This window comes from Phoenix dactylifera, chromosome 16 (assembly GCF_051530095.1).
Source record: "Phoenix dactylifera cultivar Ajwa chromosome 16, Ajwa_hap1_PhDact_Kaust_v1.1, whole genome shotgun sequence".
In the NCBI taxonomy this organism is placed as follows: Eukaryota; Viridiplantae; Streptophyta; class Magnoliopsida; order Arecales; family Arecaceae; genus Phoenix; species Phoenix dactylifera.
The window spans coordinates 2,661,688-2,688,473 of record NC_143205.1 but is presented as its reverse complement, the minus strand read 5'-3'; the positions used below and the strand labels follow the sequence as shown (position 1 = coordinate 2,688,473).

The window sequence follows — 26,786 nt, the reverse complement described above, 5'->3', positions numbered from 1 at the left end:
TTGAACTTCTTTTCTAAGCATGGGACTTGAACTTTGTTCTGAGTTCCAAAAATCAAGCCTAACATGTTTTTGTTTCTGATAGTCAAGTACCCAGTCACTTGGATAAATGATACCTCACTTTACATTGGCCCACTAAGCAGGGCAATGTAAATACATTATAAGCACAAAAAAGACTGAAGATTTGCTCCTCACACAAACAGAAGAGTATAGAAAAGGAATGGCAAGGAGGCAACCAAATGTTAGGGCAAAAACTCGTCCAAAATGTCTCCAGCTTCTGATCAATTTTGCATTGGACTTGGTATGTAAGGCTCGAAAAGAGTTGCACTTGGGTTGGGATCATATTGTAGTATATCTGCAGCCCGCTCGAATTCCTCTCTCAGAATTTTAATGCTGTGCTTGTCAACTATACGGCCAAGATCATGTGAGGTTTCAAAGGGATCCTCAATGCATATAAGATGACGATCATTTCCAATTCGCCTTGTCCAGTCCTTCAACTGCTTGCTGTCAAAAAAGCTTGAAGTAGGTAACAAAATATAAAGAACTAATGTTTAGGAAACTAACACAGAACGTAGACTTCATCTAACTAGTTCAAGGACTCAAAAATTTGGAAGGAAAGATTAACTAGTGCCTAAAGCTTGCAGTTTTATTATTCAAAATAGCAAGGAAACCAAGAAATACTTACTTTGTATGTATAATTTGAAGAGTCTATTACAATTGTAGACAATTAGCTGCATCATTTAGAAAAGATGACATCTTCCCAGAACCCTAGTGGTTATATGGCTCAAAAGGCTGAGGACATCTCAATACATAATGCCTATTTAGAGTCTGCTGCTTAATATAAGTCTACGCTCCTTGGTGACCAAGACTCTGGCAGCTCCCCTCATAGTTATCTGGTTTGTGTTTAGCATGCCAATATGTGCATAATTAGAACCACAAGGCAAAATTTGTCATTTACCTAATATGTGCAGCCATGCCTAGCTAGTCATCTCACAAAGAGACGAGGTTGGAAAATATTAATCGTAAACTTTGAGGTGCATATGAAACAATAGAGTAAATCTTTCTTACTCAATATATCAGCACTGCAATACCAAGCATTCATCCCCGAGCAAAAATCAAGAAACAGTCAGAATGCTTTCTTAGATGATGTATCAACCCTCCAAATTTGTCCAAACACACAACTAAAACTGTTGCACGCACCTTAAAACAAACCTTGCCCTTGGGTCTACGGTGTGGTAGACTAAATCCCCTTCTGCAAGCCTAACATGCAACATGAATTAAAAAGAAAAAAATTGCATGCAAAACTTGTTGAAGCCTAGAACCTGCTGCAGACATGGACAGTGACCAATGTTACTTTCCTGTGTTGCGTCCCTGCTGTCTATATGCTAAAGAGCATGTACATTATAAGCTGATCTGGTGTCAATCTGACAATTACACGTGCAGAGACCTAGGTGCAAAGGTGCTGTCAAATGTGGGCATCCCTGTGCCAAGGTTTAAGTTCATATTCTCATTCCTTTGGGTACCAAGATATGCTCCTGTATGCCTGCAGTTGTGGCTCATCATCTATTATGAACTCATGGTGGATCCCTGTCTCTCTGTCTCAATAAATTCTATCTCAAAGCATATAATTCTACTTATCTGATTCGGGACATAAGATTCATAAAAATTCCACCTCTTTCCACTAACATGCTTCAACCCTTTAGTTTTAGAGTTAAGCATGAAAACATGCTTTAGAAGAAGTCTATGTGGCTAGTAGCGTATGCCGAACTGGCCGGTACCAGCCAGTTCCTCACGTACCGTACCGGTACCGGAGCCACCCGGTACAGTTCAACCATGAAAAACGGTTCCAGCTGCATACTGGTGCGAATCGGTCCGGTTCACACTGGTACACGCAGGGCAGCACACCCGTGCGCGCGGGGAAGAAGAAGAGGAAGAAAGAGAAAGAAAGAATTGGAAGAAGAAGAGGAAGAAGAAGAGAAAGAGGAGAAGAAGAAGAAGAAGAAGAGAAGAAGACTTACCAGTACTGGGCCTCGTCGGGGTACTCGCTTTTCCTTGCTCGTGAGAGAAGGGGGAAAGAGAGGAGAAGAGAGGAGAAGGAGAAGAATCGGGAAGAAGAAGAAAGAAGAGAAGGAAAAGAAAAAAGAAAAGAAGAAAAGAAAAAGAAAAAGACGTGGCCTCGCCCGTGAAAACGCATCCCATGCGCGTGACCTCGCCCGTGAAAACGCGGGAGAACTGGGACCGACTCGGTTCGGGTCGCCACCAGTACGCCGACCGGTACCTGTTCAGCGTACCTTGGTGGCTACCACATGTGGATGGGCAAAATAGTGGGCAAGAAGGCAGTCTGCACAAGCCAAAATGCTCTCATATGCATCTAGGACTAGGAAGATGGGGATTAGGTGGGATGGGTCAGGCAGTGTGGCTTAGAATACGGTAGAAAGACCTACCTCTCACTTCAAGCATCATGGGAAGATGAATCCTAAACTCTCACCTTCATGTGAGGCTTAGAGAGGCAAAAGGCAGTGAGCAGTCTTCATAGGAGTTGGTGAAGAATGCTGGGAAATGATAGAAGAGGGAAGCAGGAGTAGCGTTGGTTCAGGTGATATAGATAATTTTTTCCCTCTCCACCTATTCTCCACCTTTGCCTCCACCTCTACTCTGCTGTTCTGCCCTCATCCTCCACAATCTCTTTATTTTTTTAATAATTTTTTACTAACTTAATTCTAATTTCCACTTTTTTTTAATCTATTTTTTTATCAATTTATGCATTTTCTAAATACAATTCACCTTAACAGCTGCATACTACCTAGGCAATATGAGTTAGCTTATCTGCTTGCATAGGCAACTGGCTTTTAGAATCTTGGCAATGAGAGTACCATCACTAATGTGACATCTAAAATGTCCCCTAGAAGAGCTTGTGCCTTGCTTTCTCATGTCGACGCCCTCAAAACTTATCTTCTGAAAATGAGCCCTTTTATATTTTGTCTCCCATATAACTGCACTTCCAGCCATTAAACTTGCAATCAATTAACATACCCACAAATGCCATTTATCAAGGCATTCCACTACATGTAGGTGGAACTTCAGTCATGCTACTTTGCAACATGAAGCCCAGTACCCTTCCCTCTGCACAATTTGGTGGTCCGCAAAGCATGAGATTTCAATCTTCTCAAGAAACCCATGCAAATACTTGGAAAGGAAAACAATGCTCCTTTATATAGACAAGTAGACAACAACTGTTCTTATCCTCATTATGCACTATAGAAAATAGGGATAACAAACCAATAAATTCTAGAATAATCTTTTCTTCAAATAATGATAATAACAATGAAAAACAACTCATCTTATCTTCTGAAAATGAACCCCTTTATATGTTGTCTCCCATATAATTGGACTTCCACCCATTAAAAGTGCAATCAATAAACAGTCCCACAGATGCCATGTATCAAGGCCTTCCCGTACTCGTAGGTGGAACTTCACTCATGCCTACTTTTTTTGCAATATGAAGCCAAGTAACCTTCTTCTGCATGCTTCCAAGGTCAATAGTTCAATTCATAGTGTTTCACATTGCTTTAAAGCATGGCAGTTTGATTCCATTTGTTTAATTTCCAAACAACCCATGTCAAAACTTGGAAAGCAAAACAATGCTCCTCTATCTAGGTAAGTGGACAACTTGCATTCGTATGCTCCTTATGCACTCTAGAGAATCTGAATAACCAATCACTGAAGTCTAGAATAATCTTTTTTTCAAATAATAATAATAGTAACAATAAAAACAATATAGTAGTACAATAATAATGATGTCTTAATTTACTAATATGCATATCAAACAGAAAATTCTACAAATTCACTTTATTCACCATAGGACAGTACATTTTCAGTACTTCAACCAAGATCTCTCAGGAGCACTATCAATTGAAGGAAGAGCTTTGTACTAACCAATGTCAAGTTGTGGCATGTTGTAGTCTCCTTGCAGAGTTCAGCAAATGGTACCACATAATCCACAAAACTTATAAATCAGAAACCTCTAGAACCAATGAAATTCACCAACATTGTCTTGGTATTTGGTAAGAAAATCATGCAGCCTCATGCACATGGTGGTAGACTTGACCACGGTCCGGTTCTAACCAGGGAACCGGACCGGAACCGAACCGGAAAAAACCGGACCGGAACCAAAACCGTGTCTCACAGTTCTTAACCGAACCGGAACCTTGAGGAATACGGTTCGGTTAAGGTTCCAGGTTTGATGGAACCGAACCGAAACCGTAGCCTAATTTTTTCTCTTTTTTTTCATTTATAATAAAATAAATTAGTTCCAAATTTAGTTAATGTAACTTACTATTTTTTTATAATGTTATCTAGTTGTCTTATTAAAATTTAGTTTGATAGTAAATAATAAAATGAGGTACAAATTATCATTTTGTATTCATTACACAATCTATTTGTATTTATAATTTTTTTCTAAATTAATTACACAATTTATTTTTTTTTCAAAATTTTATAATTTATGTTGAAAAATCGGAATCGAAACTGTCTAGAACCAGAACCGGAACCGGCGATTCTAGAACCGAAACCGAACCGACTATTTTCGGTTACGATTAAGGTTCTATGTTTTTGTAGAACCGGAACCGGCGGTTTCAGAACCATGGTCAGGTCTACATGGTGGTTGACCAGGTTATAAGTTTTGGCAGAAAGCTACCCATTTAGGTTGAAATGGATCAGTTTTGATGTCTAAAACTGATTTAAATCTTTGATTTTAGTTGGTTTTGGCAGACCTCAACAATTTCAGCCTGTTTTGATTAAACTGATCCAAAACTTCTTTTTAACAAGTATATATGCTTCATGTTTTCATTAATTATCCTTTTATTTTAATTCCTTCACTAATTAGAAAGCACTGTGCTGTATGATTCTTTTTCTTGCTTAGATGTCTTGGGAAAAAACCGAACTAATGAAATAAAATGTGTTTTTGTTTGGAAGGATTTTTGTTTGATTAAATGGTGGTTAATTTTTTTATACTCTTGTGATACTAAATAGGTACACATAATTACTTTTATACACCTATGTACTTGTCTTCTTAATTACGTGCTCAATTCAATGATATTTGGTATTTTCTCACTCAATAGATTAGTCATCAGTATAACATTTAATACGTTATAAAAATGATGGCCTAGAACTCAAGAGAAAATAAAATAGAGAGGCATAACTTGTCTTATATATCTTTTCTCCTTAATTTTTCTTTTTTTGGATTTTTATAACCTCTTAGACCGAGACACCAACTAGGAGAAAAACTTCCATAACTGCCAAAATGACCAAAACCAAAACTCTACTTGGCAGACTAATGTCGAGTTTTAAAACTGAAACTCTACTTGCTGATAATAGTTTCCTACTTTGGTTATTACACACTGGGACAATGGGCACAACACTGAAGGTTTACACCCGTTGCTTAAGGATATGTGTGGGATAGTGAGGGAGCTTGCTGCCTTCAGAGCCATGCGCATCTTTCGGAAGGCGAACAGAGCAGCAGACTGGGTTGCATCCTACGCTGTGCACCACTTGGGAGGCTTTCTCTAGGATAGTATTGAGATGGTCCCGCCTGCACTACGGTAAATACTCATTTCGGATTACTCGGGGTGCACTCAAGGCAGTATACAGAGGATCTCCAACTATAGAAAGTTGTACAGAGAATCTACAACCATAGAAGGTTGTATACAGAAGATCTGCAGCCATAGAAGGCTGTATACAGAGGATCTCCAGCTATAGAAAGTTGTACAAAGGATCTACAACCATAAAAGGCTGTATACAGAAGATCTGCGGCCATAGAAGGTTGTATGCAGAGGATCTCCTGCTAACAAATCTGTCTAAATATGGCAAGCTATCTACGTTAGTTATGATACAACTTATATACAGCTAAGACCTGAATGGGCTGGGCTAGTATAAACGCTATCTCACTGACAAGTGTGAGGCACCAGCTCATTAAAAAAAAAAAAAGGAGGCAAGAGACCAAATAGTCCTAATAATATATCTCTATGGTATCTAGTTCAAAAGTCTCCAAGGATAATAATTTTGCAGTTTATTTCAAAAATATCATAAGACAACAGTTTTCCATGAATCTTAAATGATGCAAGGAGCAAAATGCGCTCACAAGGCAGATAAAGACATTATGAGCTCTGAAAATACAGACCAGAGTAGCCTAGGTAGAGAAAAGAAACATGATCAAAGTATATCATATATTGTGCTCAAGTATGTTGCACAAGCTTGTTATATGAAAACATCCATAGCTTTTGAGAAGTGAACTTTTGTTGAATTTATAATATAGAAAGTGCAAGAAATCCAGACATATCTTACCTAATGATGCTTCCAGTGCGAACAGATATTACATCACTTGTATAATCATGATGATAAGCCCAATGATGAAAGAATGCCCAAAGCAATTGTGCAATACCTTCCTTATTCTGAGCACCAAAATTTTTGAGTTTCTCAACTTGATCAAAATAAGCACATTCAGTATCATCTACAGCGAGGACATAAGTTGCTTCCATTTCCTGACATGAGTTAGAAGCATAATTAGATGTGGAGCAATCATCAACCAAGCCAGGCAGATGATAAATTAATACACGAGGTTTTAAAGACAATGCTTTGCAGACTCTGGAGTAAAAATTATCAATTAACTATTGCAGTTTCCATCTATGCTCTGTAACTCCAGAATAAGGCAAACAAGAAGCCATCCATATGCCATAAGAAAAATTTAAATTGCGCAGATTCTATATAAGACTCCACAAGTGGAAGTTAATAGATTTTAATTTCCCAAGGATGTTTTATCAATTCATTTCCAAATTCAAGTGCCAAATCAAATAGAACATGCCACTAATTTGATAGTTGATAAGGTAAATGTAAAACCCAGCAAATTGGGCCCGGTCCACTTGATCGGTCCAGTCATCTTGGCCCAAAATGAGAGACAAAAAAAAATGGCATGTGTTGCACACATGCGAGCTGGGAAGAGACTCCCGATTAGGGTCTTCTTCCCCCCCAAAATCATCGGACGGAATCCGACTCCAAGTTGGATTCCGGTCACGCCAGGTCAATTTAGAGACCCTCCCCGACTCCTCTCTCACCCTCACCGGAGAACCGGCCTCGATAGGAGCTCACCGCCAGCATTTTTCTTGATTTTTTTTCCGAGCGCTGATCACCTTCGCACCGTTGTCGCAACCTATCCTCACCGAAAACCAGGTAAGGACTCGATTTCCCTTAAGCAACTCTCTCTCCTCCTTCTAGGGCCGTTGGGAGCCCCGATTAGGCCGATGATCGCCAGATTTTTGGTGAAAAAGGGTGATGCCCTGTTTCTCCCTGTTTCGGTAGGCTGACCCCTGTTTTTCTTGATTCTGGCTATTTCCGCCGTCGGTGTTCGTCATCGAAATCTTCCTCCGATCCCTTGCAGTGGTAGGAGACTATGGCCAGGGCTCCGACCATTGGGATACTCGATTTCCATGGTTAAAGGGGTCGGAACTCCTATTTTGAGTGGTTTTGGCGCTGCGGGCCACCAGTTGTCGCCGGCCGCCGATTGGCCGACCGTGGGTCCTCTAACCCCGAGCACCACCCTCGGTTACCCTTTTCTTTCCTCTTCCTTGGTTAAAGAGAGAGAAACTTGCTCTCTCTCTTTCTCTCTCTATTGATCTTAAAGGGTTGATTTTGTTAATACAAAACAGTTGAGAAAAAAGATGACTAATTTATTACCTTGAGTTTAATTGATTGATTTTAGAAGGCAAAGAAGAAAGTCTTTAATTTACTCTCAAATGAAGATCATTTATCTAAAGCTCTATAATCAAGAAGCTCTACTCTAAAGAGGCCATAAAAACATTCCTTGGAAGCTCACATACAAGCACAGAAAATTTTATCCTAAGCTACCTCAAGAGTCAACCCGAAATTTGTCATGAGTCGACCCTGGCACACTATCGCTGACTGATACACCGTCCCGAGCTGACTCCAGCAGATCGCAAGTCGACCCCAAAACAGTCTCAAAAGTTAGACAGAAAAGCCGTAAAAATCAACATAGTGGCAAATGGACCCATGAAGTGCACGAGCCGACTCTAGTCTAACAAAAATTGACCCCAGAGACAAGCAAGTCGACCCCTAAATGGACACAGAGAAAAGACAGAGAGATGAAAAGTTCATCATATTGGCGAGTCGACCCATGGGAATCACGAGCTGACTCTAGTCAAACAAGAGTCAACCCCTGAACAGCTACAGGAGAAAGACAGAGAGCAGTATAACTTAGTCCATTGCAGATTCGACCTCTAAAAACAACGAGTCGAGTCCTATCACCAGACGAGTCGACCCTTGAACTGAGAGAAAGCCGACTCCACAATTTACATAAAAGAAAGATAGGGCACAGCAGAAACAGAATCAAGCTCGAGTCAACTCCTGAAAATCACGAGTCGACTCTTGGAGATCACGAATCAATCCCTGAAGATGTCGAGTCGACTCTTTTACGCCTGACAACAGTAATAGCTAGTTTTTTTTGTGAGTCAGAACGACTATTTTTCATCTCACAACGGCTCTATTACTTATCTAACGGATAAGAGTATGTTCCAACCTCTTCCAAAGGGTATAAATGCATGAAAACACCAAAGAAAAGAGCTCAAGCAGTACAAAAAAAAATCCATCTAAGAAAAAGAAAAAAAAGAGAGCTTCAAAGAGAAAATCATTCAAGAGCTTTCATAGTGAGTTGAATTTTTATGCAAAATAGCATGCATGCCCCTAAATAGATTTCTGATTTAACAATTTTTTATTTTTATTTATTTTAAAAAATATTTTTTAATTCATAAGTATATTTTTAATTTTTAAAAATTATATATAATCCAAAAATTAAAAATTTGTATGTCAACGTGTAGATCGTCCATAGATCTACAATATATAAAAAAATCAATCCCAAATCAAAAATTTTGGTGCGATCTCTTCTTATTTTGTATTTTTTGAGCTATTCTTTCAAGCCCCTCCCTAGAAAAAGAGAGAATGAGGTAGAAAAGAGGAAGCACACCTTATTTAGCCTTGGATCTTCCGTCTGATAGCCTGAATCGGTGTTACTTTTGGAGTATTTGGAAAGAAAAAACGGTCGAGAGAGCAAAACAGCTTTCAAACTGCCTTTCTAGTAGACACCTGATGCTTTAAAAAGCATCAGGTGCAGTCTACAATGTCAACCCGGTTTGGAACAGGGTTGACTCAGTGCGACCGGCCGGCTGGCTCACACTGAGTCTACACCGAACCGACCGGTTCCGACCAGTTCCGATCGGTAAGGGACTGGTTCCGGCCGGTTCTATATGGATTCGACCGGTTTGGGGCCAAAACCAAAAGTAATAGGCAAACCAATCTAGTTTTGCACCAAGTCAGATCAACACTGCCCGAACCAGGTGGTTCGGCTCAGTTCGGCAGTCCTTGGTTTCACCCTTTAATCCACTTTCCAAGCAGTATCCAAGTGTATATGTGAGAATCTGTGCATATTGAGTTTCATATTCACTATGCAATAGGTAAATCTAGAATACATATATAGGACAAAAAATCCAAATATCTTTCGGTTAACCTTTTTAAATAAGGTCCTATGTCATCATAAATGGTATCAAAACAGACCGGTCCATGTCCCATGTAGATACAGGATACTGCAACACATGCCCTTTTGGGGCTGATTACTGGCCGATTTAGTGTTTGTGATCAGATTTGATTGGATTTGGACCCTTAGCTTGGCAAGGATGCCTAGCTTAAACAAGAAAAGTGTGTGAGGACCCAAACAGGCATATGTTTTGTCCCATATGAGTTATATACTGGGTACATCTTGGTTACTTATATAAAGCCAAAAAATCCAAAAAACACCTTCTGGCTAGCTTTGCTGAGATGAGTTCAAGGCAAATAGTCCTCAATCTTTCTTTAAACCACTTGATCCACCCTCCGCTCGAGCATTTGGGGGTGATTCGGATGTTTTTCATTAAACCTAGGCCTTCCTATATGAAACCAAGCTTGCCTGTACAATAGAAGCAATAGCACTGAATTGCTTAACATTTCAAACCTTGTTTAAAATTGAGAAGATCACAACCAAATTCCACTTCAAAATTTAGAATTATTTCAAAATCCAAGGACCCTAGTCCTAATTTCAAAGAGAAATAGGCCTGCAAAATTACTCTGTTCAAAATTTACAAAGATTCTTTAGAGACAAACTAAATCAAGTTTGGAGCACCACCTTCTTAGCTAGAGCAGCCCAACCACAATGAATTATCCATGACAACCAAAATCATGGTGACTATGATGATTGTCATCCTCATGGCTTTTGTCCTTGTTTTCAACCTATACCGCTAGCCTAGTAGCGTGGGTCGCCAATCCCACCATTGATTGCGGCCATAGCCGGTTAAACTTTGCCTCCTTGAGAGCACTATCCTCATGGAGGGCTTTGACCTTGTCATGATCAAGACCCTCCCTTGCATAATATTTCATGTCAAGGACATCAAAAAGGGCTCCAACTGAGTAATATGAACTTATATAAGATGCTGACTTTGATAATGGAATCCATGGAAGTTCCACCTATGGAGGTAGATCTAAAGATGGCTATTCGACTCTTGCTTACTGTTGAAATAAGGAGGTGGAAGCACTTTGGAAACTGCTTGGATATCACATCACTTAGCTTTATTAGAACAACCAACCTCATCTTCAATTTCTCATGATGATCATCTTAAGCATTTCCTCTGAACCAAACCTCAGATTCTCCCTCCTCTCTCTTCTAGCAACAATAGAGGTGGAGAATTCTCTTGAAGCTTCAAGAGGCAAACATACTTTATGGATATTGAAGCACAAAACTGAAGCTTCACTAACAACCTAAGAATTAGCTTCACAGTGATTTGATCACACCTACTATGGGAATTGGGAAGCTTTAGCAATGCAAGCATGCTTTTGTGGTTGCTACTAAGGTTGGGAGGTAGGCAGGCTAGAGAGGAGGCATCATCAGTAGAATAATTTCAAAGAAAATGCTTCAGCATTTCAACTTGAGTTTAGATGAAATTGCACACGTACCCTAAAAATTGGTCATATATTCATGCCATAAAACTAGAAGCTCAATTTGGAAACTTTATTATTTGAGTTAACTCAGCTGTAATCAAGATTTGCTATCTCGGTACCGGTATCAATATCGGATCCCTTACCAGACCATCTTGGTATAGTAACGGTATATCCGGTACAGGAGTCAATTCAGCGTACTGACACTCGGTACACCCTCCGTACCATATACTAGTTCAATGACAGTACAGTATATAGTATGGTCAGTACATACTAGTAACAACCAGCATAGCATACCATGGTTGTAACCTAAGATACTGTATTGTAAGGCTACATGTGAGAATTTTTTAATTTAATGGGGGTATATATGAACTCTGAAACTTCAAAGAATGATGTTACTGGGACACTCGCCTAGCTCCTAGAATCCATGCTAGATAAGTACCCAAGTTGAATATGTGTTGGACGCTTCGATACTTATAAAAGTTTGCTAATTTCAGTTTTTAGAAATTAGTGGAGAGTTGACTCTAACAATTAGTTCGATCCACTATAATAATGCTTAAAGTGAGATATTGATATTTTTTCAAAGATTGGTTAAAAATGTACACATTAAAATAACTATGCAAATTATCATTGTCCAAAATCCTTAAGCTAACTTGGAAGTTTAGATGAGAAATATGCATCTTGAAAGACCTTAACAAATAGTAACTTTTCATATTTTCTTTTATATATTATTTAAATGTATAAATTAAAGCGACAATTATTTTTCCGCACATCCCTGCATCTTTTTTTTCTCCTCCTGCCAAGTCAGACACTTGGACACATGTCCCTGTCCATGCAACATTGAAGAAAACAGTTCTAGGCTAGACGAAAACACTGGAACCATAGTCAATTCCACCATCCTCCTTCAGTAATATGTTGTGATAATGGAATTGTGTCTCCAAAATGTTTAGAATAACATGAAAAATTTGTAGCTAACAATTTATTGGTGCTAGAATTTAACCACCACATTGAATGAACATGCACTTTGGTTGTAGCAGCAAATAATGTATGTAATCTGCAATATGACAGAAACAGATTGCATCTAGCTCTACTGCACATAGAAGGTTAATGCTATAAAATAAAAGAAAGAATATATCAAGTTTCAATTGTGCAACCTGCAAAGAACCATCAAACTGCTGCCTCTAGGGAAGTCTGCATCCAATTCTCAACATGGCATAATAACCAAAACTAGAAAAAGCCTCATCCTATCAATGTGGTGTACTTTATGGAACCTTCATATTCCTCTTGTCACAACCTAAATTTGAAGTCACAGTACTTTGTCAAATATTTTTCCACCATTTTTTCTTATTTCCCTCCGATTTGCTTGTCTTTTATCATCTACAACTAAAATGCATTTACAACAAATAGGTCTTAAGAATTTATATCTTCATCAAGAACCACAAGAGTTGTAACTGCGGATTCCTGCGTTCAAGCTCCAAAAAATTGGAGAAAAATTCTCAGTTAAAAAGACAAAAGGAAAAATTTATAGGAATGTTTGAAAAGAAAATACCTCTGTTTGAACAAGAAATGTAGTACTGTATAGAACTGTCATGCAATTTTGCTGGTTTGCAGTTTTTTGTGAAAGAAGAAAAAAAATGTCTTTTACGGCATCTTAGGATCCTCAGAAGATACCATGAAGTGAGAAATGGTAAAAATAGTAACTGATTACTTTATTCTTTATGTAAAATAGGTAGAGAAAAAAAAAATATAATGTCTAGCAGTTCACATTTGATAATCCCCACAGCAATTAAGTCCGGTTACTATTATTAGAATACATGTTTCTCCTTAGCTGGTGTAACCCCTTTAAATAATTGATGATTTTTCTCCTGTTTCCCAAGTGGAGGTCCCACCAACATGCAAGCTGAGATAGTCCATGTTGTTTGAAGGTCCTACAAGAAAGATAAGTTTTAAAGGGCCTTGAATCATGAATGGCCACTTTACCGGAAATAAACATGGTGGCTTCTTCATATGTTTCTATTAGTTAGGATTCAAAATCCTAGAGAAACTAATCTACACAAATGTTGCATTCCAAACAATAACATGGAGACATAGATCCTATCTCTAGTGCAGTTTTGAACTTTGACAAGATTAAGAAAGCCTTATGCCTACTGCCCTTAAAGGAACAGAAAAAATGAGAAAAATAATATGTGAAACAAGTAATGAGATATAACAATAGAAACACAGGCAAGGAGGGTAGATAAGAGAGACAAATTCAATCAAGCGATCTAGCCAGAAATTCTGTACTCCTTATAATCCTCATAGTGTGACTGCTAGAACAAGGATGCTTCCCACAAGTGGGATAAATAGAAAATAGCTGCTCCTGCAACAACCTTTAAAGGAAAATGAAGGGAAGGAAAAATATGTCTTCATACTCTGATTCCCTAGGCAAAATGGTGGATCAAAAATGTGACATGTACTCTAGCAAAAGCATTCAACTCATGCCTCTGAGGATATAAGCGCCCATGAAGAACATGACAAAACTTTATGATGAACCTGAGATTAGGGATGCTCATGCCAACCACCAAATTGGAAGGCCTAGAGGATTTTCCAAACTGATTAACATGGTAGTAGAATTAACTTAGGGTAACAAACATCAGACTTCGGACGAATACAGGCAAAATCATCAAAAAAGCATGCATGACAATTGCCATCCATGGACATTTTTGTATTTCTGACATTTTGAGTTCTCAGAAAGAGAGGCACTATGGTTTTTATTTTCTTCTGAATTCTGATGACTACTTTTTAGTGTTACAATTTCACTTAAAAACTGTTTGAAGTAAAGTGTACAAAGTTACATATTTTTATTGTTCAAATAGATAAAGAAGTTGCAGATCTACGTTGCCATTGAGGAGTAGCCCAGAGGTATCTTACTATTTCCAAATTTGTCTGAATAATAATCATAACATATCAATAGGTTAATACCTTATATATGCCTCTTCCAAGGAAATGAGATCTTTGGACTTGATAAATCATTTGGTTTCTTTACTAATATACAAGCATGACTCCTTCCTGTTTAAGTAAACTTGCTACCATTCAACAGAGAACTCTTCGTGAATTAATGCAATTGTTTGTTAAGAAGCCAAACAAATATAAGAAGAAAAGTTCAATGAGATGCAGGACCAATAGGGATGACCTGCATGTGCATAGAAGGTCCCATGCAGGAGTACAATTTAGGTTTAAGATTAAAGAGTTCGCTTCCTGTCAAGTTTTCAGAAACAAGACAAAAGAGGAATTCTTTTACTGTTATGATCCAATGAAAGTACAAATAAAAAGGGTAGAGGTAGACCAAAAATCATATGGGATGAAGTAGTAAAGAAGGACTTTATTATTGCAACATCTTTCGGAAACTAATGGCTCTAAATTGAGCAGAGTGGAAGAAGAGGATTTATGTAATGGACTCCAACTAGTTTGGAATGAAGGCTTAGTTGAGTCAAGTTGAATTTATGATCAGATGAAAATTCAAATAAAGCTTCCGTAAGGTTTTTGTGACGAGGATGGATAGGAGGAATAATGCCCTATAGGATTTTAGGCTAAACAAGTAGGTTAGTAGTTAATGTATAACAAATGCAGGAATCAGTGCAAGAAGAAACCTATGATTATATAACATAGAGAAAAGATAACAGACTAGATCAACAAGTGATAGAGAGGGGGGGGGATAGTTAGCATCAAACCTGGCCCACAGAAACAAAACTTTCATTCATTCAAATATTTTATGTACAATGCCCTTTGACACACACTTAATAACCAAGTAATTAATCTCCATAAACTTTCCTATAATGTGAAATTCGGAATACTGCAATACACTATATATATGTAAAGAGAGAGAGACTTAAAAAGCAGACAAAAATCAAATGGTAATGACTCTATAACATACCCACTCTCACATATATCTAAAGTAGAACTTTTACGCACGAATTATACTAAAATAGGACTCTAACACTTATTTGGTAATTGGCCAAAGAGAAGTCCTAAAAATATGTAAAAAACTGAACTAAATTAAATAATTTTTATTTGCAATTCCTGCCTAACCTGGCCCTCTCCAGACAAACAGACACATACATACATGCACGCGCACACACAAACACACACACACACACACACACACACACACACACACACACAGAGAGAGAGAGAGAGAGAGGGGGGGGAATAAGTTATGTGCATGTTTGTGGTGAAAGTAAACAAATTCTAATATGAAATATACTAAAGGAGATTCCTCAAAAAAGAAAGAAAGAGAGAAATATACTAAAGGATAGTGTCAAATGGCAGAAGAGAAAAAAGCTACTATTTTGCATATGCTTGTCAATAAATACAAATAACAATAAATTACTGGCCTGTAAACAAGGAAGAATGGCAGGTTTTCGCAGCTGTAAGAAGTGAATGCACATGAGCACATACCTGAAAAGAAATTTTAAAAATATATTTTTATTTAAGAAAATTACAAAAATGTTGCAAGTTTAAGTGCAAAGAATCATTTAACTCACGCATAACTAGAAAGGGTGCCCTGATATGTTGCATTAATTGCTCGTGACCTAGCCCAGTGTTTCACAATAAATGCCAATTGGTGTAACCTGTCATCTATCTGGGCATAATCCTTAAGGAGCTTTGTGTTAACCACGGCAAAAAGATTATTAATGCATATGTCACAAGAAATTCCAGTTTTGGGGTCCATCATCTTTACAATAGGAACCCTAGCATTAGTTAGGGCCTGTAAAGATAAACTTAAAGTGAGAATTCAGAATGCCAAATAATATAATACATCTATACAATTTTTTTAAGGACAAGAAGATTTTGCAGTAACAACAATATGCATATTATTTTCTTTAGAAAGGCAATAAAATCATTATTGTAATCTCACACTTGAAGCAAGAAAAAGTAAAGAAAATGCAGGCCTTCCATTTATAAGGGGACAATGGTGAAAGATACCCCTCTCCCAATATTAAATAAACAAATGAATATATAATAAATAAAATAGTTTAAAAAATTACAATAGAAATCTCCAATAGAAATCTGTTCTCTCCAAACATATCCCACCTGCTCTACTAAAAGCAGATATAGACCATTATGTTGTGCCAGATACAACAATTCAGAGGTAGATCTGGTAGAAGATTCGCATACTTCAATGTCCAAAAATCCCACCACAACAATATGACACAAAATTCCACCACTTTTCAAACAGTAAGAAAACCTGATGATGGTTGAGGCAAAATAAATAATTCTCCACATAACCAAGTACCCAAAATAGATATCTAGCATCAAAACAACCAAGTGACACTACAATTGTGTAAAAGATGTGCTATAATCTTATCCACAAGTCGAATGAAAACTACATCTGTATTCACATTCTCCATTCTCCTTAATACACTTTATTCAGAAAATCCTTCTGGGTAGAGTAAGAAACTATGATAAGTTCTTATTAAATATTCACAACTTGCATAATCCTAAATTTGTAACAAATAGCAACCTTTCCAATCTAGGCCAAAAAAAGATACTCTAGTAGAAATTTCTCATACATAGGAGCCTCCCAAATGTGCAATGTCATCCTCTATGATTTGTCCTCCAGTATTTCCCAACAAAAGCCGAGCAAACATAAATGACAAATGGCCATAGTTAACTCTCACCATGCCATACCAGGGAGGACAAGCATCGTCTTGAGCACTCGAGCGATTGCGAGGAAGGGGGTTGCTACGATCGTGAGTAGCAGGGTGGGGGGTCTCTCAAAATCATGAGACAGGGGGGACCAAGCTGACGGAGTTTAATTGATCCGGGTGAGGGGATTGAGCCGAGTTAATTGAGTTGTTCTTAATTGAACAAGGTGATCGGTGGAGGCTTCACCCTCTATACCAAACTGAAAGGGGGAACCAACCTGCTTCCCTATTAGTTCAGCTTGGTATGCCCGAACTATACGATTTGGGGCGACACAATGAACCATGCTTATACTTTGTATTATAGCTTTTAAATTGTACTCTATATGATCATTTCTTTTGTTTAAGTAATATTTAATACAATTACCATCTTTGAACTCATTTGATTAACTATGATGATCACAACTCAAGATTTGAGAAAGTTTGTGCCTTTGGTCATGACAAAATACCAATTTCATCTAGCAGTGGTTTCTGTAGTTTTGGTGGCTTCATTATAGTTGTAGGGGTTTTAGTTGAAAACTATAGAGATTCACAAAATATCAACAAAAATTAAGAAGAATGAAAAATAAAAATTGACAATATCATAAGTTAAGAGATTATTTCAAAAGATGTTGTATTTCTATGACTTTTAAATCCATCGTTTCAGTAATTTAAGTAGTACAATGATCAAATATTGTTTATTGATATAAATTGTCCAAAAGTTTGTCAAGAGCAATGTTTTAAATCTCAGTAGGATGGAAGGCATCCCGGTAGTCCCATCCCATTCTTGTGAGAAAATGGATTGGGATAGGGACACGACTCCAAAAACCATCTATGCAGGGAAAGAAGAAAGAGCAAAGACAGGAAGGGAAGAAGAAGAAAATAAAGATGAAGAATGGAAGGAAAGAAAAAGAAAAAGAAAAAGGAAAGATAGAAAGAGAGGGAGAAGAAAAAGAAAGGAAAGAAGAAGAAGAAGAAGAAAACGGAAAGAAGAAGAAGAAGAAGAAACAAAGGAAGGAAAGATGGAAGAAGAGAAAGAAAGAACAAGAAAAGGAAAAAATGAAAGGAAGGAAAAAGGAAAAAAAAGAAAAGAAGAAAGAAAAAAGAAAAAGAAACAAGCAAGGAAAGAAAAAAAAAGGAAGAAGAAGGGGAGAGACATGGAGGGTGACCACTAGGACGGTGGCCGGGATGGGGCTGGACAATAGGGCATCTTGTTCTTGGAGAAATTGAGACATCCCTATCTCATAGGATTCAAAACATTGGTCTAGAATACTATATCACTGGAAGTTTAGCATATGATAATAGAAAATTTTGTAAAAACTTGAGCAGATAAAGTCATGTCTTTTCAAGAAAAAACTTTCCTATAAACATTTTTGGATCTAACATCTCAAGTGCATTTGGATGATCAATCAACTTGCAAAATCCGATTTTGGTCCCCAAACAAATGCTTCAATAATTAAAAAAAATAAAGATTCTAAATAATTGGAGCAAACATGCTATACATAGACTAAATTTGGCTCCCTAGGATAGATTAGATTGAAGCTCCAAAGCCTTTCAAAGTTTCAAATGAATCTTCAAACCAATATGAAAGACAAAACGTCTGCCCAAGATGTAAATTAAAGCAGGAGATCTATTTGTGATTGACAATTGAGTGCAGTCATAACTAGTTAGGATAAACTAGAGAACAATTGTGTAGGCGTATGAAGACATTTCTCTAGGCAGATGGTGCTTCCAATAGAAATGACTTGCAAAAATATCCTCACATAGCTAGGAAAATGATGGTCACTTGTAGTGTAGGACCACTTTCATTCAACACATGGCAGATTTGATATTTCACAGAAGTTATGACTCTAGATGTAAAATTAACTCACTACAAATCTGGACAAGCCATATTGCATGTAACACAAAAAAAGAATAAAAAAGCAATCTAAAGCTACAAGGGAAAAAAATAAAAAAAAAGAATGTAATAAAAGAGTTGGTATATCTACATATGGAAACATACTTACTTTAAATCAATCATGAGCTTTCAAACATCATTTGCCGAACTGTTGGATTAAAAACAATTAAAAGCATCATAGATAGATGAGTGCCAAGAACCTGAAACATACCTGCACATTTTGAAGATTATCTGACTGCAAAATTTCTGCCAATTTTAACAACATCTCATTCCTACTCATGTTGCTATCGTCAATTGCAAGGCAGATATCAACATCGCTATTTGAGAAGCCAAATGTATTAGCACATGATCCATAAAGATGCAGCTGAGCATTAGGCCATTCTTTATTAATTGATTTTTGTAGCAACTGTAATAATTTATTTTGCTTTGCCTTTTCCTCTTCTACAGGTATTAGGGATTCATAGACAGAAAGGAAGCAAGGTGTCAAAGTGTCAATGTCATCACGACATTCTCTGTATCTTTGACAGATTCTCATTTTCAGGCTTGATACATGCTGTCCTCTACGATCTGACCTGAGTTCCTGAGTATAAGTGAAAATGAAGTTAAATAGGTAGAAAAACATTCATGTTAATGTCACTTTGAGGATTTCCATCTACTTGGATAGGCTATGTAATCTATAACCATTCAGGGTATGATGCTCACAAGTAGGGAAGTAAATGGACAAGCACAGCCATAACATATTTAAATTTCTTAACAGGCCTAACCAAGGTTCGCCGTCTCGATACCAGACTCTGTACCAGTGCTACACCAGCACTATATTAGTACGGTACGATACGGTATGGAATCTTTTTGGCATACTAAAGGTCGGTATGCCTCCATACTGGGTACTGGTACCAAACCAGTACAGTACGGTATGCCCCGCACTATCCAATTCGGGCCAGTACGGCAAACCATAGGCCTAACCAAAGTTCCTATTGACAAGGTAGTGAAAACCAAACTGTTGGCATTCCTACTCAAAAGAAATAATTAGCAAAAATTAAACGGTCCAGTACTTCATATTCAATTGGGCTATAAACTGGAAACTAGAAGTGTCATACAAGTTGCACTACAAAAAAAATCTCTAGACAAGCCAGCATACTAAAAATTTAAAAAAATCAATATCTTCATAAAAGTTGTCAAATAATTCTACAAGTTGGATTCTATATATTAGAATTCAGCATGTGACACCAGACTGGAGGGATGGGGGTTGAGGAAGGGTAGGGGGGTAGAGAGGGAGGTGGGAGATTTATTAGTCTGAGCACTATAACTATCAATCTTCTACCCTAATTGGCATTAGCTTTTTAAGTAAAACCTTCTTTTTCTTTTATTTCTAAGTTGCATTTGAACATGCCAGTATACTGTAGTATATATAGGGATATATGTATGACCTAGACTAGATGCTTAATTTTAAAATGTTTACTAGAGTTGGCAATTCACAGTCAATGATAGGTCATCAAAATTGAAGATCCACACCATTAATTATAAATGTGAGCTACCAAATATGCCTAGCAACCAAAAAAATATCTGTTCGGAGATTCATAATCTATTTATCGAGCGAAAAAATAGAAGGTTTCAATAGCATAATACCATGTTTTGCTCAATGATTCAGATCCCATGGGACGGGGTTGTCCCATTTTCTCCATGGAATAGGATGCATCGTGTCTTGACACTCAAGATAGTAGATGTCCCATCCCATCCCAGTCCCTATCCTACTTTGTCTTGTCTTGAAACTTGGGACGATGCCCCATCTCAACACTTGGGACAATGGAACACCCTACCATCCCACCCAAGGTTTGTCGTACCGGTACCGGACCCCATACCGGTGCCACATTATCATAGTGTTGGTACGGTACGCTACGCGGTACGACTGGCGTACGAAGCGTCGATATGCCACCGGTACCAAATCAGTACGGTACCATCCGGTACGGTACAGTGCAGCATACCATAATCCCACCAAACTTAAACCCTTGATTTTGCTATAAAATCATTGAATTCTTATCTATATGTGTTTTAAGATGCTTAGATCATGAATATTATCTAAATTGCATCACTTAGCATGTGTTTTAGCGCATTAGCATAGTGGATCCATCCATTTTGTCTCCACCTAATGCATAGCTAGGACAACATCACAACATGTAATCTTTGCTTTCTAGGCATTTCCCATGGTGTGAGTCGTGATTAATGTTGCGGGTTCCAATTTGGATGATTCATCAATGATTTTTATTTGCTAATTTTGCCAAAAGTCTGGCGATTAGTATGATAGTGGATCTACCTACCTTTATAAAGATATAGACATGATGAGTACAATTCTATTATATAATATTAAAAATTTCTTTTTTTATGATGAATGACGCATGAATACTGACAAGGGAGTCAATAAGGAAAAATGAAATTGAATTAAGAAAACCTTAGATGTTGAACAAAAGACCACAAGAGGTCTCTCATTCAAAATCCTACACTTGAGCTCTAGCCTCTAGCAAGATACGAACTGAGGAAGTTACGCAGCATATGCTCCCGTAGATAATATGACAATTATAATGATATTACTTGGTTACTATTTCATATATGAGTACAGAGAAGTCCAAGATATCTTTGAACTAATTTTTATTGTTTATGTTCACCTTGCATGGCTTAAGGTATACTGAATTCTCATTTTGTGGAAATATTATGAAAATATGTTGGTAATGAATTTGTTGAATCAACTAAGTATATGGTGTAGGCCAGGCATATTGCTTGGGATCAACTGGATGTTGACAACTATGATTTGCAACTATAAATGCTACTGATACACCAAATGTCTTAGCATCATCTCCATACTAGCTCCCAAATGGAATCTCATGCAGCAATGAATGCAAGTGTGGTTAGCGTATAATCACTTTCAAAATTTAACAGTTGAAAAACACATATAAAGGTTTTCGTTCTTTTGAGTTAAAAGTTCCATTGCATTGTAAAGCATCCATTTAAAGGTGTTCGACACTTGCAGAAAACAAATGCAATAAAAAATATGTTCAAGACCAGACTATCTATCATCAAATAGTTTGGGGTGGGGCCATGTTATATAAGGTTTAAAGCAAGGTCCGCCGTACCGGATCCGGTTGGCGTACCGGTCGCCAACCGGATCAGTATGGTTTCGGTTCATATCGGAATAGAGCAGTACGAACCGGCCAGCTCTTTTCCGCCAGAGCCGGGGAAGAAGAAGAGAACGAAAGAGAGCGCGGGAAAGAGGGGGAGGGGGGAGACCTGTGTCCACCATCGGAGAGCCACGGAGGGGCGAGGGAGCTCGGGGGGCGGCGGAGCCCGGCGGGGGGAGGGGGGGCGGGGGGGAGGAGAACCCGTGAGGGCGTGGCCAAGGCCGCGGCCACGGAGGCTGATGCGCAGGGGACGCTGCCGTGGCCTCGACCTCCGCCGCGCCCTCGCGGGTTCCCCCGCCCCCAACCGGGCTCCGCCGCCCCCCCTCCGTCGTCCCTCCGCGGCTCTTCGATGGCGGCCACATATCTCCTCCATCCCTCTCTTCCCTGCTCTCTCTCTCTCCTTCTCTTCGTCTTTTTCATCTTCGGCACAGAATCGGCCCGTACCGGTTTCCACGACTCCGGCGAACCGGTAGCTGGCCGGACCAGTTCAGCTCGTACCGGCCTGTACCGGACGGTTCGGCTCGTACCGGCCGGTTCGGCATACCTTAGTTTAAAGAGTACGTTTATATAAGAAAAAGGCACATTTGGCATTGAGAGAAACAAATTTACCTTGACTCGTGAAGCATTGGACTTTCTCACCACACTCCTACGAGTAGGATCATCCAGAACCATCAAAGAATCCATTACTAGATCAGCTAGGACATCTTCTTCTCCCAGAGTATCATTCTTAGAGTCAAAACCATCCATTCCGTCCTGCTCTGCAACTCCTTCTACAGACAAGTTTCCCCCCTCCAAAACCTCACATGGCAAATACTCATGAGTATCCGATCCCAACTCGGAAAGCCCATCGACGTTTCCAATAGTACATTCATTCTGATCAACCTGATTGGTGGAAGTCTTCAATGCAAGCTGATCATCGCTTCGAATTCCAGGACTGCACAATTCTTTTCCTCCTTTTTTGCTATCTTCAGCTGTTTCAGATTTATTATTCCCGTCTTGCCTCCCATTCACAGGAACCCACTCCTCTTTCATCTTTCTTCGCTGTGCCACAGCCGGTGGCCGCCTCTCCTCCATCATCCCACCCCTTCCCTTTTCATTGTGAGAACGGTTCCACTGGAAAGAGCCATGTGGCCTCACCATGTACCCCTTCTCCCTGCGACCAGATTCAGCAAAACCAGCATCACCTTCGCGTCGGCTCGGGATCCTGCCACCAATTCCAGCACCACCACCACGCATGGCCTTCCGAAACCCCGGCCGGCTATTCTCCTCACTCCTGTCCCCTCGACGCCAAGAACCAGAATACCGACCGTTCGGAAAATAGCCAGCTTTCCGACTGGCCGGAAACCCATCTCCCTCCGGAGGCTCAGGATCCCCCGGGAATCTCCGGTGATCGGCTACCGGACGAATAATACCGGGCAGTGCCGGAGAGTCTGCAGACTTGGGAGGAGTAGGGAAGTGATCGGCCGCCGCCTTCGGAGGAGCGATGACCTTGTGGGGAGGAAAGAGGAAGCTGGGCACCACGGGATCGCGGTGGGCCTGGTGAAGCTCGTGGGGAAGAGGCGCCGCGGCCGGCGGTGGCTGGGCCTGAAGGGGCTTCCGCAGCAGCTGGAGGAGGAAAGCTCCGTCCAGAGGTGACGGCTGAGAGGCGGTGCTGGCTGCGGAGGGACGGTTATCCTGACCGCCACCGGTGACCCCAGCTCCACGATCCTCAGAGGAGCCGCCGCCGCCGCCCGCTCCGCCCGACATTGGCTAGGCGGATGGGATGCAGACGAAGAAAGGAATATGACGAGGTACACCGGCGCGGTTGGAGTGGTCTGCTGTGACCTGATACAAGCACAACTGAGGAGTTCGAATAAGGAAAAGCGAATGATGAGCCGCGGACGAGTCTCACTTCTCGGACCGGGATTAGATATTTCACATGATGCTTTTATGGGACCAGTGCTCATGTTGGAAATATCAGTGCGGTGAAACGGAGGAGGGGTAAGGGGCGTGGAGAATCGTGATGGGCTTTTGGGGGAATTAGAAAGTTAGAATTGTGTGAGGGATGGCTATGGTGGCCCAACTATGCTGGAATCATTTGACATAGCATAAATGCAAATTATATATGACCATTGAGGGTTAATCATAATAAGTCTGGATAATTTCTTGAACTTATTTTTCTGTAATGCCATGCATAAAAATAGTCATATGGGGATCATATCCTATATCAATTTGTTCTTTGAAATGTGTTTTGTCAAACTATAAGTTATGTTGAGCATGTATGTTATTGCCTATTTGATCTCGCATAGAGAACTCTATGTGCATGCTCGGATGTTAGCGCCGTCGTATGCCTATGAAGTGAGGTTAATTACAAATTAGTAGATAAAATCGGTTGCTTAGTATTGTATGAAAAGCAACCTAGACCTTTAGATTGATTATTAGATAGAGCTGGCTCAAATACCAAAAATAGTTTGGCATATTTGGTACCAAGTGAATGCTATCAACCAAGTTTAGCGACAAATAATTTGCGACTTTAATTTTGTAACGCATTGAGAAATTCAAGAAATAAAGTTTTAAGTCATCTTCCAAGGCATGCAATAAGGAGAAAAAGCTTGGGGATTAATCGAGGTTCATAATAGTAGTCTTAGGGGATTTGCGTCAGGCTTACTTCTCTTTGGTTATGGATCTTTTATAGTCCAAGTTGCATCAAACTCCTACAATTTGCACTCTTCTTATATTCTGATTATTTGGTAAGCCAAAAATTTGCATTAAAACTCTTGTATAAGTAGAACTAGGGCTGCAAATAGGTCGAGTCAGATCCTGAGTGAGCCCAATCTGATCCGGATTTTTTTTCGGATCCTAATTTTGGACCCAGATCCGATCCAGTTGGAAATCGGATCGGATCGTGTCCATGCCAACAAATTTTGACCCGACGGGTCATTCGGGTTGGGTCCGGATCGGATCCGGGTCTATATATTTTTATATTCAAAGTTCCACTATATAATAGTAAATAACATCAAGCAAAAAAATGGGTGGGGTCGGGTCGGGTCCGGATCCGGGTTGAGATTGGGTGGACCCAACCCAACTCGAAAAATAGAATGTGTCTAAATTTAAGATCCGACCCAGTCCCGCGGGTCCTAAAATTTGGGTCAGGTCGGGTCGGGTCGGGTCACGAGTCAACCTGACCTACTTGCAACACTAAGTAAAACACAAATCCCAAAGACTTCATACAAAACAAGAGCTAGGCGACAAGAGCATATCTTTCTTGGGTCAAAGGTGTATCTTTCACACAATAGAAGGATTCACTAGGGGTAAAAGTGGATTGGATAATATCCATTTGGACTCGTTTTCGTATCCGAATTATCTAGATATGGAGAGAAATTTGAGCATCCAACTAATATCTATATTTGTATCCATATCCGTTAAAAAAAATGAATATGGATATGGATAGACAACTATCCGATCTATATCCGAATATCTGATTTTATTTGTAACTCTATTTAATTTTATATAATACTCATAAAATTTTAAGAAAAATAATTTACCACATTAATATGCCATTAACTTGATTTATTATCCACCTAGTAATATCTTTAATTATGTAGTTATAAAGTTTAATTACCTGATTCATATACGTATTTATATTCATATTTTTAGTATCTGATTTGTATCAATATCTATTTAAAACAAATATGAATTTTTGCATCTAATTAACATCCGTATCCGTATTTATATTCGACAAACAAAACAAATATGGATATAGATATGCTAGTATGCGATCTATATTCGATATGATTTCAGCCCTAGGAGATATCTTCCTTCAAGTGAATGCACCATCAGATCATCTACTAGTTGCTTTGAGATTTGTGCAGATAAATGAATGATGGTATTCAGAGTACTTTGAGATCTATGCAGTGGGTGATCCAATAGTTGATTCATATCAAGGAAGGTGAATCTTTTTTCACACGAAAGATACAACCATGATCCTTCCTTCTCATGTCCTACATGTCTCAAAGCCTCCTTGTGCTATAAAGTAGTTAAGCCTTTGATTAGAGGGTTATATGAATTCAAGGTTGATATTTAAGGTGTACCCTCTTATAAAATGAAGTGCATAATTCAATCTAATTTTGAAGCTTAGAAATAGTCACATGTCTCATACACGCCTTCTTTGGAATACAAACTAGTTAAATTTCTGTACTATATCTTTCAATTTGGAGTTTATATTTTTGCAAAGAAACACTAGCGGTGGACCTTTTGATGCTTATGCCTAGAAGCAAAATACTACTATTGGTTATTGATTTAGTAATGCACTTTTACCCTAAACCTCGTCTAAGATTTATCTTATCATAGTAAATGGCACTACCTTGACTTTGTAAAATTATTAGTACCCTATGTTCTTTGCAAATTGATAAACTATCTCCATTAGACATTGATATTTAGACGAGTTTTTGCTTGAGTATATGACAAAATAGTCTTTAATTAAGTAGATGCCGTTTAGACCCGAAACTACTATTCCAAAAATCGAAAAAAGTCTTATAATTTTAATAGTCCTTATAATTCTTTTTTAATTTCTTAAAAACCTTAGGTTGCTTATGAGCAAAGTCTTGCAAACGAAATAGATTAAAAGGTAATCCAAGCTAGATTCATAAAATAGATCTAACCAAAAAAATCTTATAATTTTAATAGTCCATTATAATACTTTTTTAATTTCTTAAAAACCTTAAGATGCTTATGAGCAAAGTCTTGCAAACTAAATAGATTAAAAGGTAATCCAAGCTCGATTCATAAAATAGATCTAACCAATATTTATTGTAATACCCGATCCTTCAGGTAGTAGGCCTGGTCCATTTAACTGGCCTAGAAGCAAACTTCAGCCCCAAGCACAAAAAAAAAAAAAAGGGGGGGGTGGGGCCGCCGATGATGGGCTAGGAGTAGGGGTGGCAAAATATGATCCGACCCGCCAACCCGACCCGTGTTCGACCCGCCATAAACAGGTTTGGGTTTGGCCTAAACAGGTTCGGGTCGTAAACAGGTCGACCGGTTTAACCTGTT

At 38.8% G+C, this 26,786-nt stretch overlaps 1 protein-coding gene across 10 annotated transcripts; it reads right to left on the bottom strand.

The window, feature by feature from the left end:
- On the bottom strand, positions 1 to 23,656 carry LOC103710680 (Nucleotidyltransferase family protein). Of its 10 annotated transcripts, none has more exons than XR_015974201.2 (7): positions 22,365 to 23,646; positions 18,797 to 19,165; positions 15,549 to 15,772; positions 15,399 to 15,462; positions 12,180 to 12,486; positions 6,340 to 6,536; positions 1 to 513 (listed from the first exon to the last, which is right to left on the bottom strand). XR_015974201.2 is itself a non-coding variant. In XM_039116400.3 (6 exons), the coding sequence occupies exons 1-6, from the start codon at positions 23,499 to 23,501 to the stop codon at positions 279 to 281; spliced, it is 2,214 nt and encodes a 737-aa protein (XP_038972328.3). In that variant the 5' UTR covers positions 23,502 to 23,656; the 3' UTR covers positions 1 to 278. The 10 variants fall into 10 exon arrangements, 7 of the variants coding, with proteins under 7 accessions (XP_038972328.3, XP_038972327.3, XP_088569114.2 ...); XR_015974200.2 differs by having other exon boundaries at positions 1 to 501; XR_005507095.3 differs by lacking the exon at positions 12,180 to 12,486 and adding an exon at positions 683 to 890 and having other exon boundaries at positions 1 to 501.
- Positions 23,657 to 26,786: the final 3,130 nt, after the last annotated feature.

Bases quoted from the DNA above. Each gene is read 5' to 3' on its own strand.
- LOC103710680 (XM_039116399.3), bottom strand. From the start codon at position 23,501: ATGTCGGGCGGAGCGGGCGGCGGCGGCGGCTCCTCTGAGGATCGTGGA. The intron at 19,166-22,364 runs GTAAATTTGTTT...ACTTATACTCAG, and splicing joins CCAATGCTTCACGAGTCAAG to GAACTCAGGTCAGATCGTAG. The intron at 6,537-15,398 runs GCCAGTAATTTA...AACTCATGTCAG, and splicing joins CCATTCTTCCTTGTTTACAG to GAAATGGAAGCAACTTATGT.